Below are 18,045 nucleotides of genomic sequence, written 5' to 3'. Positions count from 1 at the left end.
ATAAAATTAAAAACGATTTCATGAAATAAACAGCTAATATAAAAATTAAAAAAGTAGTATTAAATGTATTCAATTTACCAAAAGAAATACTAAATATAATTTTTAGAAGAATTACTATCCATAATTAAAGGAATATTTGGGCTGATGCTATAACTTTAAGATGAGAAGTTCAATAAATTATAAGATGATTTACCTGTATATAAATTAACAAGGTAATTGAACATTAGACTTAATTTCTAAACCAAATGAAAATAGACTTTTCATAAATGTTTGTTTCAAGAAGCCTCTGAAATATTTTCCAAAAATTTTCTTCATAAACTACCAAATTACTTAGCGAAGTGATATTCAAGCTTTCATACCCACTCATTACTATTGCTTAGTAAATAATCATGAAAAAGCTATTAATCAAGCTTTTTAGATACTGCAACATATTTTGAATGCATTTCTCAGATAAAGTTGTAACCAAGTCATTAAGAAAATGAGACACATCTAACTTGGCATGATTAAAGGGTGTATTCTATGGCTTCAGTTTTGTTGGATTTATTTTTTTCCCCTAATGTGCAATACTTGTTTTAAATTTATATTAGGACATTTTAGGTTTTTGAATGAGAAAACATCTTTGTGGTATATCCTAATCTTTGATGCAGTTCTCAATCATAAAAGTCATGTAGAAACATGAATTTTTTACCCAAGAAGACTTGAAGTTCTAATTGAATTAATAGGGAGTGAGAAGTTTTCAGAAAAGCCCATATTAAAGATTAATGGCTGATCACCCATTTACAAATCTGAGAGCACGTAAGTGTATTTGGTGGTTTGAACTAATTCAGTGAATAATTTTAACAACTTCATGAAGTACTTCCCCTTAATCAACACCTTAAACCCTAATCTCTCTTGTAGATTATTAACATATTAAATTAACACACATCTAGTTGTTCAGATGAGATAACTGAGTATCTAAAAGGTGTAAATTGAAGGTCACAACCAGAATGTGGAGGAGAAATCTGAGTCCAACACTCTATGATAGATTAAAACATTAAATGTTGCTTTAAATGAATTGCTTTAAATGAATTGCTTTAAAAATTCTCTACGTCATAAGTCATCGTAGAAATGCAAATTTAAAACCACAGTAGGACAAATTCAACAAAAGCACAATAGTTAAAAATAAATAAAAGATAATATTAGATGATGCTATTAATCTGAGGCTGGAATTCTCATACATGGTGGTCTGAGTAGAAAAATGTATAACAATTTTGGGAAAAAATTTGGCATGATCTGTGAAAACTGAACATATGCATATTTGGACAAGTAATTCCCAACATAAATGCATACATAATTTTAATGAGTATTTTGACGGTCTTGGTCTGAAAAACTGGAAGGACTGAATTGTCATAAACTCAAATGCGGAAGGCTGCAGGTATAATGCAATTGGATATCAAGTTTAATTTTCGAAAAGTTAAGCTTGAGAAACCCACTAGACATCTAAATGGAGACTGGGTTGGCAGTTACATATACAAAGCTTATAATAAGAGGATAAGCCCTTGGATTCTCAAATGTCTGGAGTGTGGAGAGAGAAAGAGAAACCAGTAAAGGAAACTGAGAACAAGAATCCAGAAAAGTATAAAGAAACAAGAATAGTATGTGTTCTTAGAGCCAAGAGAAAAAAGTTTCCAGAGATAAGGGTATAACCAACTTGGTTAACTGCTACATGTAAGTTAAAGAAGATAAGAACAAAGAAACAATGATTAGATTTAGCAATGTGGAAATCACTGTTGACCTAAATCAGAGGTATTTTGGTTGAATGGTGAGACAAAAAAGAAAACTGGAATGTGTTTAAGAAAGGATGGGATATTATGACCAAATGAGATTTATTCTAATAATTCAAGGTTCAACATTAGGAAATCCATCAATATAATTCACTGTATTTATAGAGAAGATATTACATGAACATATCCCCAAACGCAGAAAAGGCTTGACAAAAATTAACATCCATTCCTGATTTTAAAAATAGTCAAATTGAAACTGATAAATACTTTTTAACATAATAAAATGCATATTGAATCTTAAAGCTGGCCTCTTACTTAAGGGAAAAAACTAGCAGCAATCCCATTAAGAGAAGGACGTAAAAAGGATGCCCATGATCTTTACTATCATTTAACACTGTACTTCATGTACTGACCAATGTAAACAAAAGATAAAAAATTAAAAGGCATAAAAAATAATGAAGGAATAACCATATCTCTCTTTGAAGATAAAATAATATCTTCCCTGGAAGATTCCAAGATAAACAATGACAAAACTACCATAAATAAATTTTAAATCTGTAAATTATTATAATATGATACACGTATATATATATATTTTTTCCATTAGATGGTAGAGCAGGTCTATCTAAAATCTTTTTAGATAATCACTTCCTTATTTTGACTATACTGAGGTGGTTGGGAGGACAACATCCTTAAGTTTCCTTCTAATTTAAGGGATATGTGAATCACACCCTTCTAAAAGGAACTTAAATTAAAAGTAATTGAATATGTGTCTTTTGGTTGGTGCATTTAATCCATTTACATTTAAGGTAATTTTAGATATGTATGTTCCTCTTACCATTTTCTTAATTGTTTTGGGTTTGGTCTTGTAGATCTTTTTCTTTTCTTGTGTTTCCCACATAGAGAAGTTCCTTTAGCATTTGTTGTAAAACTGGTTTGGTGGTGTTGAATTCTCTTAACTTTGGCTTTTCTGTAAAGCTTTTGATTTCTCTGTTGAATCTGAATGAGATCCTTGCTGGGTAGATTAATCTTGGTTATAGGTTTTTCCCTTTCATCACTTTAAATATATCCTACCACTCCCTTCTGGCCTGCAGAGTTTCTGCTGAAAAATCAGCTGATAACCTTATGTGGATTCCCTTGTACGTTATTTTTTGCTTTTCCCTTGCTGCTTTTAATATTTTTTCTTTGAATTTAATTTTTGTTACTTTGATAAATATGTATCTTGGTGTGTTTCTCCTGGGGTTTATCCTATATCGGATTCTCTGTGCTTCCTGGACTTGGGTGGCTATTTCCTTTCCCATGTTAGGGAAGTTTTCAACTACACTCTCTTCAAAATTTTCTCAGACCCTTTCTCTTTCTCTTCTTCTACTGGGACCACTATAATTTGAATGTTGGTGTGTTTAGTGTTGTCCCAGAGGTCTCTGAGACTGTCTTCAATTTTTTTCATTATTTTTTCTTTATTTTTCTCCTTGGCAGTTATTTCCACCATTCTATATTCCAGCTCACTTATTCATTGTTCTGCCTCAGTTATTCTGCTATTGATTCCTTCTAGTGTATTTTTCATTTCAGTTATTGTGTTGTTCATCTCTGTTTCTTCATTCTTTAGTTCTTCTAGGTCTTTGTTAAACATTTCTTGTATTTTCTTGATCCGTGTCTTCATTCTATTTCTGAGATTTTGGATCATCTTTACCATCATTACTCTGAATTCTTTTTTCAGGTCGGTTGCCTATTCCTCTTCATTTATTTGGTCTTGTAGGTTTTTACCTTGCTCCTTTGTCAGTAACATATTTTTTTGTCATCTCATTTTTTTTGATGGGTGGGACTCTGTTCCTATCTTACTGGTTGTTAGGCCTGAGGCACAGATTAGCTGAATGGATACAAAAACAAAATCCATATATATGCTGCCTAAAAGAGACCCACTTCGGACCTAGGGACACATACAGACTGAAAGTGAGGGGATGGAAAAAGATATTCCATGCAAGTGGAAATCAAAAGAAACCTGGAGTAGCAATACTCATATCAGAAAAATAGACTTTGAAATAAAGACTGTTACAAGAGATAAGGAAGGACACTACATAATGATCAAAGGATTAATCCAAGAAGAAGATATAACAATTATAAATATTTATGAACCCAACATAGGAGCACTTCAATATAAAAGGCAAATGCTTATAGCCATAAAAGGGGAAATCAACAGTAACATAATAATAGTGGAGGACTTTAACACACCACTTACACCAATGGACAGATCATCCAGACAGAAAATAAATAAGAAAACAAGATTTAAATGACACAATAGAGTAGATAGATTTAATTGATATTTATAGGACATTCCACCAGAAAGTGGCAGAATACACTTTCTTCTCAAGTGCTCATGAAACATTCTTCAGGATAGATCACATCTTGGGTCACAAATCAAGCCTTTGAAAATTTAAGAAAATTGAAATCATATCAATCATCTTTTCCAACAACAATGCTATGAGACTGGGAATCAAATACAGGAAAAAAACTGTAAAAAACACAAACACATGGAGGCTAAACAGTGCACTGCTAAACAATCAAGAGATCACTGAAGAAATCAAAGAGGAAATTAAAAAAATGCATAGAAACAAATGAAAATGAAAATACAACGACACAAAACCTACGGGATGCAGCAAAAGCAGTTCTAAGAGGGAAGTTTATAGCAATACAATATCACCTCAAGAAACGAGAAAAATCTCAAATAAACAATCTAAGCTTATGCCTAAAGCAACTAGGGAAAGAAGAACAAGAGGAACACAAAGTCAGTAGAAGGAAAGAAATCATAAAGATTAGAGCAGAAATAAATGAAATAGAAATAAAAAAAACAATAACAAAGAACAATAAAACTAAAAGTTGGTTCTTTCAGAAGATAAAATTGATGACCCTTTAGCAAAACTCATCAAGAAAAAAAAGGAAAGGATTCAAATCAATAAAATTAGAATTGAAAAAGAAGAACTTATGACTGACACGGCAGAAATACAAAGGATCATAAAAGACTACTACAAGCAACTCTATGCCAATAAAATGGACAACCTAGAAGAAATGGACAAATTGTTGGAAAGATACAACTTTCCAATACTGAACCAGGAAGAATTAGAAAATATGAATAGATCAATCACAAGTAATGAAATTGAAACTGTAATTAAAAATCTTCCGACAAACAAAAGTCTAGGACCAGATGGCTCACAGGTGAATTCTATCAAACATTTAGAGAAAAGCTAACACCCATCATTTTCAAACTCTTCCAAAATATTGCAAAGGAAGGAACACTCCCAAACTCATTCTACGAGGTCACCAACACCCTAATACTAAAACCAGACAACAATACTACAAAAAAAGAAAATTACAGACCAACATCACTGATGAATATAGATGCAAAAATCCTCAACAAACTACTAGCAAACAGAATCCAATAACACATTAAAAGGATCATACACCATGATCAAGTGGGGTTTATCCCAGCAAAGCAAGGATCCTTCAGTATACACAAATCAATCAATGTGATCCACGATATTAACAAATAAATAAATAAAAACCATATAATCATCACAATAAATGCAGAAAAAGCTTTTGATAAAATTAAACACCCATTTATGATAAAAACTCTCCACAAAGTGGACACAGAGGCAACCTACCTCAACATAATTAAGGTCATATAGGACAAGCCCACAGCAAACATCAATCTCAGTGGTGAAAAACTGAAAGCATTTCCTCGAAGATCAGGAACAAGACAAGGATGTCCACTCTTGCCACTCTTATTCAACATAGTTTTGGAAGTCTTACCCAGGTCAACCAGAGAAGAAAAAGAAATAAAAGGAATATGAATTGGAAAAGAAGAAATAAAGCTGTCACTGCTTGCAGAAGACATGATACTATACATAGAAAATCCTAAAGATGCCACCCGAAAACTACTAGAGCTAATCAATGAATGTGGTAAAGTTGCAGGATACAAAATTAATGCACAGAAATGAAAGATCAGAAAGTGAAATTAAGGAAACAATCCTATCTACCATCACAACAAAAAGTATAAAATACCTAGGAATAAACCTACCTAAGTAGGAAAAGACCTGTACTCAGAAAACTATAAGACACTGATGAAAGAAATCAAAGATGACACAAACAGATGGAGAGATATACAATGTTCTTGGATTGGAAGAATCAATCTTGTGAAAATGACTAGACTATCCAAAGCAATCTACAGATTCAAAGCAATCCCTATCAAATTACCAGTGGTATTCTCACAGAATTAGAACAAAAAATATTACAATTTGTATGAAAACACAGAAGACTGCGAATAGCCAAAGCAATCTTGAGAAACAAAAATGGAGCTGGAGGAACCATGCTCCCCAACTTCAGCCTATACTACAAAGCTACGGTAATCAAGACACTATGGTACTGGCACAAAAACAGCAATATAGATCAATGGAACAGGATAGAAAGCCCAGAGATAAACCCACGTACCTATGGTCACTTAATCTATGACAAAGGAGGCAAGAATATCCAATGGAGAAAAGACAACCTGTTCAATAAGTGGTGCTTGGAAAACTGGACAACTACATTTAAAAGAATGAAATTAGAACACTCCCTAACACCACACACAAAAATAAACTCAAAATGGATTAGAGACCTAAATGTAAGACTGGACACTATAGCTCTTAGTGGAAAACATAGGAAGAACACTCTTTGAAATAAATGACAGCAAGATCTTTTTTGATCCACCTCCTACAGTAATGGAGATAAAAACAAAAATAAACAAATGGGACCTAATGAAACTTAAAAGTTTTTGCACAGCAAAGGAAACTACAAACAAGATGAAAAGATAACCCTCAGAATGGGAGAAAATATTTGCAAATGAAGCAACGGACAAAGTATTAACCTCCAAAATATACAAACAGCTCATGGAGCTCAATATCAAAAAACCAAACCACCCAATCAAAAAATGGGTGGAAGACCTAAACAGACATTTCTCCAAAGAAGACCTACAGATGGCCAAGTGGCACATGAAAAGCTGCTCAACATCACTAACTATCAGAGAAATGTAAATCAAAACCACAATGAGGTATCACCTCACACCAGTCAGAATGGCCATCATTACAAAATCTACACACAATAAATGCTGGAGAGGGTGTGAAGAAAAGGGAACCGTCTTGCACTGTTGGTGGGAATGTAAATTCATACAGCCATTGTAGAAAATAGTACAGAGGATTCTTAAAAAACTAAAAATAGAACTACTATGTGACCCAGCAATGCCACTGCTGGGCATATACCCTGAGAAAACCATAATTCAAAAGGACACATGCACCCCAATATTCATTGCAGCACTATTTACAATAGCCAGGACATAGAAACAACCTAAATGTCCAATGACAGATGAATAGATAAAGAGGATGTGGTACATATATACAATGGAATATTACTCAGCCATAAAGAGGAATGAAACTGGGTCATTTGTAGAGATGTGGATGGACCTAGAGACTGTCATACAGAGTGAAGTAAGTGAAAAAGAGAAAAACAAATACCATATATTAATGCATACATGTGGAATCCAGAAAAATGGTACAGATGAACCTATTTCCAGGGCAGGAATAGAGATGCAGATGTAGCGAGTGGACATGTGGACACAGTGGGGGAAGGGGAGGGTGTGATGAATTGGGAGATTAGGACTGACATATATATACTACCAGGTGTAAAATAGATAGCTAGTGGGAACCTGTTATAAAGCACAGGAAGCTCAGCTCAGTGCTCTGTGATGACCTAGATAGGTGGGATGCAGGGGGCAGGAGGGTGGTCCAAGAGGGAGGCGATATATGTATACATATAGCTGATTCTCTTCCCTATACAGCAGAAACTCACACAACATTGTAAAGCAATTATACTCTAATAAAAAAGTAATTGAATAATATTTTTAACTTATATCCAAAAATATAAACTAAAATTTTATCAGTGACATAGACTATAGGCTTTTTTTCTAACATATACAAAACTAACACAACAATTAGAAAATAACTGAATTTATAAGATTGCAGCATTGTTATCCTTTAAAGAATACTATTGGAAGCAACCAATATTTACAATAGTTAATACACAGGAATTGTCTCTAAGAGCAGACAGTGGAGTACATGAAATCCATTGGACGATGAAGATAATGTTTACAAAATCACAATGGACTGTTTCATCTAAAAGTTAATCATAAGGCACCAAATGCATACAAAACAACAGTGATTTTAAGTCTGTGCTATTTATTGCAATGCCAGTAACTTTTCTTAGCTATTTCACTCGTCAATTATAATATTTCCAAAATCTATCTGTTTTATCATATAGATAATGTTTGATAAAGACAAAATCAAGGAATTTTCATTCCAAAGAATAAGTAACTTAAATCACAAATGATATCAAGGGGAAAACCCCCTAGATTTAAAACAATGTAAACACCAAGAGTCATTATGTAGTTTTGGTTAATGTTTTAAGTGATGAATCAATGCCAATATCAACAACATTTGAAGTTAAGTAAAGAGTAAAATAGTATAACCCACATCTTAAATTGTTGCCATAACAAGCTCCAGTAGATAATACCTCTATAGGATTAATGATATGAAAGCCAAGAAATTTAATTAATGGAAATATTGTCTTTAAAAAAGTGAGCTGAGCAAAGGGCAAAGTTAAAAGTTTTCAGAATTTTGGAAAATGTGAAAATGCAGGCAAATTATTTAAGACTTATCAGAAATATAAGGCATATGATTTTTACTTGAACTTCTAATACTATACCACGATTCAACTTTCATTATTTTTCCATCACAATATTTTTTGTTAAAATTAGTAGTTATGTTAATATTTTAAAGTTTTAGAGACATTTATAACAGCTTTGTTTATAATACTTAAAAAATGAAAACATACTAAATGTCCAGTAACAAGGGACTAAGAGACTCTCAATGATTAAAATTATATTGTAAAATATAAAATGATTTTGCAATGTTTTTATATAAAGAGAAACATGTCATCATTACTGTATGCATATAATATCCTTTTAAAATATACTACAAGCCCATCTATATAAAACAAATATTAACAGTGACTATACTTAAATAGTGAGATCATAGATCAGTAATTTCTTCTACTCACATGAGTGTATTCTAAACTTTGAGGGATAAAATTAAGTATTTGTGCCATTCAAAAAGTGTCTAAAATAATTTTAGATAACAGTTTGTGTAATGAATCCCACCAATTTTATAAGGATCATAAGGAAGAAAATAGGATCCATTAGTAGCAACTGCAGTGTAGTATAGTGGTGAAAGCCTGACTGGAAATCATTTGAAGTGGGATTGCAAGGAGAGAAATAGAAATAATGAACACAGAAAATCCTTTCAAGGGGTTTTGCTGCAAAGTATAACAAGAAATACAATTTATCTTAGGGAAAGATTTAAAACCAAAAACATGAAGCATTCAAAACAGGAAAGTGGAAAGTAAAAGGAAAGAGAATAAACCTAAAGAAACAAAAAGAAAATTATAACTATAGAAACATACATTAACATTTCAGAAGTTGGAAAATTGTAGAATTACTAAGTCCAAGAGCCATATCTATTTTTTAATTCAATTTTTAAAAATTTGAAAAATCTCATTTAAAAAGTGAAAAATACATATACGATTAGAAATAAGAGATAAGCAAAAGTATAAAAGAGAATTCTATATCATATTATATTACATTTGAAATTTTTAATCCATTTGGATTATTTCTAGGACCATTAAAAATGATAAATGAATATCAAGGATAAATATATAGCCTGATAAGACTAATCATCATAAAATAAAACAACTGTCTATGAAAAATAAAACAATAATTCAAACAATCTAAAAAAATTAAAAGCAACAGTCATATTTTCACCAAGATGTTTTATGAAAATTTTAAGAAAAAGTTATTTAAATCTATCTTAATTCTCCAGGTAACAGAAAGGGAGAAAAGCTTCACAATTTATTTACAAAACCAGCATAATCCTGATAAGAAAATCTATCAAATATAGCACAAATTAAGAACACTGAAATACAGACTAACTTATGAATATGGATGCAAAATCTTATATAAAATAATTGCAAATCAAACTCAGCAGTAAATTAAAAGAATAAACCATAACCAAGCAGAGTTCACCCTAAGAATTTAAAAATGATTTAATTTTAATATAATACATCATTTCAATAGGTCAAATGAGAAACCATTTAAAATCATCTTTACAGATGCTTACATTCTGTGAAAGTAATCATCTATTCCTGATAGTTTTTATAACCTGAGTATACTTTTAAAATCTTTAAAATGATAATGAGCATAGGTTTGAAATCAATATTTACATAACATTAACAACTTCTTTAAAATAAAAATTGAAATAAAGAAAGCCAATTTCATAGATGTTATTTAATATTTTATACATGTCACACAAAAGATAGACATAATAAGAGATTAAAACCTTATGGTGAAAAAAACTAGCAATGTGTAATTTTATATATGTTACCACATTTTATCCATATAACACATAAATATTATATAATAAAACAATAACAAAAATTGCATTGCAGTTTGGCTGTATCACTTCATAACTTTGTGTGCATGAGATAAATCACTCTGCTTCTTTAGACTGGTTTCCTATTCGGTACATTAATAGTATTAATGATAATTATTAGCTTATTTATTTTTAATAAATAAACTGCTTAATTTGAAAGATTTTGAAATAAGAATATCAATCAAAAGGTATAGTTTAATAGATGTTTTGTGGTGTTTGGATTTATACTTACAGTGTCCAGAGCAATAAGTTAGCAATAAATATTAAATGTCTACTAAAAAAGACAACATCCAAAAATATGAAAATATCATATATGTAAGAGGAATTCGCTTATTTACAAACTTTATCTGTAAGCTAAATTATGAAAAATATTTTGTATGCCTGTCATTGTTTAATAAAATATGAAAATCACAAAGGATTTCTATATCTTTTTTTTTTTTTTTTTTTTTGCGGTACACGGGCCTCTCACTGTTGTGGCCTCCTCTCCTGTTGCGGAGCACAGGTTCCGGATGCGCAGGCTCAGCGGCCATGGCTCACAGGCCCAACCGCTCCGCAGCATGTGGGATCTTGCCAGACCGGGGCACGAACCCGTGTCCCCTGCATCGGCAGGCGGACTCTCAACCACTGCGCCACCAGGGAAGCCCAGGATTTCTATATCTTTAAACATCATATTTGTATTATTTTATCAAATGACTGGATAAAATGAAACGTAGATGGCTGTTTCTTTAATATCACAAGAAACAAAGAGTTGCAGATGATGAAATTATATTCTAAAAACAAATTCCTGAACTATGGGAGAAGTAGACTTCAAAGAAAACATGGGTAAAAATTATAGAAAAGCAGCTTTACTTCTACATTTAAAACAAATTTGATCTTGACAATATTTTTAAAGTACTTAACCAATTTCAAGATATTTTCTAGGTTACAAAATCCATTGTTTGCATAAATGAGACAGGAAAAATGTATTTTCATAGATACAATGACAACACTAGTTGGAGAAAAGTGTACATTAATGAGGTAAAGACTCTAAATTGAAAGCACGATATGCCTTGAAATTTTAAAGGATCAGTTAGGTTGTGTGTGCACTTAGGCAGCACTAATCTTTTATTTTTCTCTTGAACTAGAAGTGCCGATTGCATACCAAAAAATAATGCACGGAAATAATGCACATCATTGCTTTTAATTGAGTGCTTAATATGCCCACTTTGCAAATCTAGCTTAAAGGTTTTTATAATGAGGAAGATACAGAAAAAAAGTATATCTAAACTTCATCATGTTCTCATCTTCTCTATAAAGTATGATAGCCCACAAATGATTTCCATAATTGAAGAATATTACTAACTTCATAAATACATTCACAGTATCTCATCAAAAATAACATTTTGTTATGGAGGGCCAGACTTGCTATTTTAGAAATGATCAAAAAAATTAAAAAGTGATTTTAGGTTTAGTGAATGAATTTTCCCTCTTTGAAAATATTTTATTACCAGTGATATTTTTATAAATGATAAATTTCAACATGATTAGAAAATTGAGGTCGTAACTATTTAACATTATATTATATTTTATTTCAATGTCTACAGTCTACATTCCACCTCATCAAGTGCTTTCCAGACTCACAAGGTGAAGTTATTTTCCCCCATTGCCCTTCCTTCCTTCCTTCTTTCCTTCCTCCCTCCCTGCCAACCTCCCTCCCTCCCTCCCTTCCTTTATTCATTAGTTAATTCACTCATTCGACAAGCCTAATATGGCTTTTTTTGAATGTCTACTATGACATTTTATCGAGTGCCTAATATGGGACAGGCACTGTGCAAGTTACACAGAGAAAACAAAAATCACAATGCATTTCCTGTCTTTAAAAAGCTTATAATCTAAAAAGAAGTATACAAGTAATCATTGATTTCAACAGACTGTTGGTGCCAATAACAGTACAAGTATGGAGGTAAACACAGAGTACGAGAGTTCAAAGCAGACAGAACAAAGTGAAGAAATGGTTTCTCCAAGAATTTTCCTTCAATTTTCCAAGTTGAAGTTTAAAATGAGAGGATTCAGCCAGACAACAGTAGGATGGAGAAGATGAGCTGAGTTAAACACTGACATCATAATCAGAGGGAACAGTATTTATGAAAAGCTGGAAGAAGGAAACCCATGGCACATTCTGGTGTCTTGCAGTTTGTCCAGTAGCTAGAGAATAGTTAGAGGGAAAGAGGCAGCAAGAGAGAAGTTGGAGGTTGAAAACAAGGGCAGATTCCAAAGAGACTTGTATTACTACCTATTTAAGATCAGTTTCTTCCCACTTACTCATCCCAACTCATCCCCTCTGACACTTCAGCCCAGTGTGTTTTAGTTTAGTGATTTTCAGCCTTGCCTACTTCTGGATTCTTCTACATTGCCTATGCAGTGGTGTAAGCCACTCCCATCTTAACTCAGGTGCATACCCCCTACATTGCATAAATAAAAACAAAATACAAAAATTTTCTGAGAAAGAAAATTTTGAGAAATTCCAATCCAGCTCACTAAAGAAGCTTGTAAAAGGTACACTTTAGTAACAAGAAAAAAAACAATGCCAATTAGAAATGTCTGATAAAAAGAAAGAGCCGTGTGTTAAACTGGGAATGAATATTATCAAACATTTATTGTGTAAATTAATAAGAAATTATCTTAATACAGGAATTACTAAATAAGAGGCATAACATGATGGAAAATAGAATATATGTCAGGAAAGTACATATGGTCCTTAAACTGTTCAAAAAGAATTTAATGATGTCGACTTCACATCTGTAAGTGAAATATGCATTCCAAAGATTCTAAAAATTTATAGCCCCAAAACATATAAATAAAACACATCTTAAGAAAATAATCAATTAGAAACATTCTAAACTTAGTTTCATCTAAAATATGGCTTCAAATTATGTAAAGCAAAAATATGGATAGAAAAAAATGAAAATAAAGAAATAACACTATCATACTGAGATATATTTTAATACAGCTTTCATAGCAATTGATGCATTAGTCAGAAAATAAATCAGAAATATAAAAGAGTTAAATAACCCAATTATCACAGTTCACAAAATGAACCTATGTAGAACTGCACTCCATTATCAGAGAAAGCATTTTTCCAAAATCAAAAATTTACACAATTTACCTATATAGTATGAAATAAATTAAGCCTTAACAAAATATGAATAATATCTACCATATATACTACCTTTATGAACAAATCAGAATTACATTAAAAATCAATTCAAAATAAATAACTTTAACATTTAGTGCAGTTAGAAGGGTTAATCTGTCTGACTGATCACAGGCTGACTTTTCAGAGAGAGTCTGCCTTTTCAGAGAGAGTCTGCCTTTGACGAAGTTCCAAGAAATTGATTAAGGTCCAATTTAGTAAAACTACCCAAATAAATGGAGAGATAGATCATGTTTATGTTTAAGGACCCCATCATAAAGATTTCATTTCTCCATCATATAATACATAAATGAATGAGATTCCAATCATTATTCCAGTAAAATTTATGAAGGAAATGAACAAGAAAATGCTGAAATTTAATGGAAGCACAAAGGTCAAGAATAGCCTAAAACTCTTAAAGAACTGTAAGACTGGGGGATTCATCATAATAGATAATCAAAGCTCATAACAGAAGTTTATTAATGTTGACATTAGGTATGGAGATAAACATGTTAAGCAGACCAAACAAATTAAAAAGAGAATGGAAAAAGAGATCCACACAAAACAAATAAGGAAGCCCCATATGTGAGAGATGATTCTAAATATTAATATATAAGTAAATACAGTAAGTTATAACAATTTGTTTTCTATATAAGGAAAAATGTAATTGGAACCTCACTTCACATCATACCAATATATGAATTTCAAATTGATTATGCTTCATATCTGGCAAGTAAAATATGCATTCCTAAAATTCTGCAGATAGTTTATTTCTTCTAAACTTGTAAGTAACAGAATGAGAAAAAACTCATTTTTTTGAATATTTTAAACATATTTAATCTAAAAGCATTATTAAACATGAAAAGCAAAATTTCAAGCCATTTAGAATAAAATACCAAAGAATATTTTTTGACTCAAAGGCATAAAAAATTTATTTTAAAAGTTCAGAAAAACATAGCTCAAAGGAAAATATTAAATCTTACTACAGTAAAACTGAAGTTTCTCTTCATGAGAAGTTACCATAAAGAAACGGAAGAAGATTGGGTGAAAATATTTTTAACATGTAACTTTAAAATATTTAGAATCTGTAACATAAAACAAATTCTTACAAATCAATTAAAAAAAAAAACATCGATCAATGTATAGGGTAAAAACCATGAGCAGGTTTTTCACAGAAAAGGAAATACAAATGACCCTCCCCCAAAAAAGCCATTAAATATATGCTCAGTCTCACTCTTAATTATAGATTAATTTAAAAAGCCATAATGAAAACATAATTCAAGAGCCTTATAATAGAAACTCGCAAAAAACCCATTCTTAACTCTAGGTAGGAATGCAAATTTGTACAGGAATATGTATATTATTGCCTTTTACTGAACTATTATTTCTTTTCATCATTTTATTATTTCGTTTTACTAGTGCTTCCTTTTACTAAAGTGAATGAGATGCAACAGGAGAGGAAGGCAGAAAAGATGAGTCATAAGGGAAGATCAGTGAGACACCAAGTGTTAGAGGACTCAGCTCACCATTCCTGAAGGGAACCACCAGCCAGGGGATGCAGGTAGCTTCTAAAAGCTGAGAATGATCCCAGGCTGACAGCCACCAAGGAAACAAGGACCTCAGTTCTAAAACCACAGGAAGTGAATTTTGCCAAAACTGAATGAGCCTGAAAGCAGATTCATCCTGGAGTCTTTAGAAAGAAATGCAGGGCTGATGACACCTTGATTTCAATCAGGAACGATCTGGAGCAGAGGAACTAGCTGAGCTATGACCCGGAGAAACTTCATGATAACTGGGTACTGTTTTAAGCTGCTAAATTTCTGGTAATAGGCAATAGAAAACCAATATAGAAAGAAACTGGCTAACTGTCATTTAATTATTAACGGAGAGTAAGTTCAGATAGCCATGGCACAAAGCTAATGTCAGTATTTTTAAAAATTTTAATTATGAAAACTCACCGTTTTTGATAAAGCAGCTAATTCCTTTCTTGATGACCTTGTTTCCTTCAATAATTTAATCATTGCCTCTTCATTCTCAATATTAATATTAACTTCTTGTATTGATGTACAGTGGAAATTAAACAGACTGTTAAGTTTATCTATCTCTTTCCTAAGAGAAAAAACAGTTGATTTTATCCGCACTGAAGGGGAAATTATATTTTAACTTATAGCTGAATTAGCTTCTGACTTAACCATGTAGATTAATGCAATTTATCTATTCCTAAAATTTTTCCCATCCCAAAGAAACTCCTGAAAAGTACTACTTAGATATAAACAGTAAGTAGTGAAAAAAACTTCAATTTGTTTCTGATGGAAAGGAACTGAGAGAAAAGTGATTTGTAAATTATTTAAAATAAACCACCTTTTGATTTGATTCCAGGTGAGAGACCTAAGCACCTTTGATTCAGAGGTTGGGTAGTACAGGGATGGAAAGGAAAGAAAAAAAGAAAGGAAAAAAGTAAGAGAAGAGAAGAAGCTGTAAAAGTGGAAAGATCACACATTACTAAAGCTCTGGTGTACTGTCTTATCTCCCTCACAGTTAGAGCTAAAAAGCGGTAAACTACAGCTTAGGAAAACAAGGGGCCTATTTAAGAGAAGTAGTTGCCAAGGGGATCTTTTTCCTATGTGACATGTCACAGAAAAGACCAGTGCTAATCTGTAAAGCTACATAATCCCTTATCTTATCTGGTAGGTAGAAAACAAGTTCCAAATATAAAAGTCACTTTAAAGCATGGTCTTAGAGTTTAATATATGAAAAAAGTACAGTGAGAAAATGACAAAAGTATAACTTGCATAAAATATTAGCAAGTAATACAGATAAGCCCAATTTTTTAAGACACCATAAACAAAATAATAGAGTGGGAGATTTATCTGAAACCCATATAAGAGATTAAAGATTAAATCATTTGTGTGTAATAAAATCCTACAATGCAATATGGAATGGAAAACTTACCCAAGAGACAAACGAGCAGAGAAGATAAACAAGAATTCACAAGAAAATAAATACCAATGGCCAATAAATATATGATGTGTTTACTGAATTTGCCCAGGCTATGCTATCATGCATAAGCCTGATTTTAGGAGTAGGGTCAAATGAACTGAAAGATATAACTGAAACTGAAAGATATAATCTCACAATATAAATGAAAATTAAAGCAACAAACAAATAGGCAAGAAGCTTCTCCTTTACCCTTCCATATCTGGAGAGTACAGGCTTCCTATCAGAATTCTAGAAGCCAGATCAATAATGAGAGATTGGGAGCCTGAGCATTTAAAATGTACATGTTTGGTTAAATTTCCTCCTTATGAAGATTAATTTTTCTTCTCTCAGTGGTATCCATTTCCCCAGTCCAGATAATAAACTAGATTTTGACTAAGAAGTGAGCAATTGCCCAGTGTCATGGAATGCAGGAGCTAAGTATTATTTTAGTTATCTCCTCATCCCTATTTCCTGAAGCATCAACTGCTGCCACCAATTCCTCAGCCTTCTAAGAATTTTTCAGTGTAAAACTTTGTTACTAGGTTTGCCCCCACTGGTACTTTAGATTTCATCATTCTTGTATCTGCTAAATCAGAATAAATTTAGAAGAATAAAATGGGAAGAATCATTTTACCTGTTAAGAATTACTATAAAGTAGAGCAATCAAGACACCAAAGAATATATGCTGTGTGTTTCCATTTATATGGAATTCAAGAACAGACCAAACTAACCATGGTGATAGAAGTCAGAATGGAGATGACTTTTTAGGAGAATGGTATGGACTGAGAAGGAGAACAAGAAAAAACTTCTAGTATGCTGGAAACTTTTTATATCTTAACCTGGGGCATGGTGACATGAGTGTATATACATAAAAAATCATAAATCTATACATTTGATAGCACACATAATCATGTTTCTATATGTCTGTTAATTCTTAAAAAATAGTGAAGGAAAATTAAACATATCTTTAAAATTTTATTTAATAAAGCATTTATGACTCCACTGATGCTTATAAAAGAACTTCTGGAAAATGTACGTAAATGAGAAGAAAATTAACGAGTAAGTTATATGGTGTAACAAATAATAATGAGTAACGGAAGTAATAATAATATGCCTTTGGGTCCATCTAAATATTAATTATAAAAATCACCAGCTAATTCAAAATTGAGAAGGAAAAATTTTAGAAAATGGTACAAGATGGATAATGTTGTATTTGTAATTAATATGGACAAACATGTGTTTGTGCCAAATAGATTAATGAAAAAAATTCTCTTCTGTCATCAAGAAAAAGAGAGGGGGCCCCCTTCCCCCACCAAAAAAAAGAAATGAACAACGAGAAGTTACAACTGATACCACAGAAATACAAAAGATCATAAGAGACTACTATGAACAACTATATTCCAATAAAATGGACAATCTAGAATAAATGGACAAATTCTTAGAAATGTACAATCACACAAGACTGAACCAGGAAGAAATACAAAATATGAACAGACCAATTACCAGTAATGAAATTGAATCAGTAATTTTAAAACTCTCAGTGAACAAAAGTCCAGGACCAGGT

The 18,045-nt window shown here is 31.8% G+C and overlaps 1 protein-coding gene across 1 annotated transcript in view; it reads right to left on the bottom strand.

The window, feature by feature from the left end:
* The window catches only part of CCDC178 (coiled-coil domain containing 178), a 367,438-nt gene that overhangs the window by 287,917 nt on the left and 61,476 nt on the right, over positions 1-18,045 (bottom strand). Inside the window, exon 9 of the mRNA XM_030876614.2 lies at positions 15,461-15,611. Coding sequence (XP_030732474.2) covers positions 15,461-15,611 — 151 coding nt within the window. The remainder of the gene's footprint in view (positions 1-15,460; positions 15,612-18,045) is intronic.

This window comes from Globicephala melas, chromosome 13 (assembly GCF_963455315.2).
Source record: "Globicephala melas chromosome 13, mGloMel1.2, whole genome shotgun sequence".
NCBI lineage: Eukaryota > Metazoa > Chordata > Mammalia > Artiodactyla > Delphinidae > Globicephala > Globicephala melas.
Note: the sequence above shows the minus strand (reverse complement) of the source record. Positions and strands in the feature narration are given on the sequence as shown.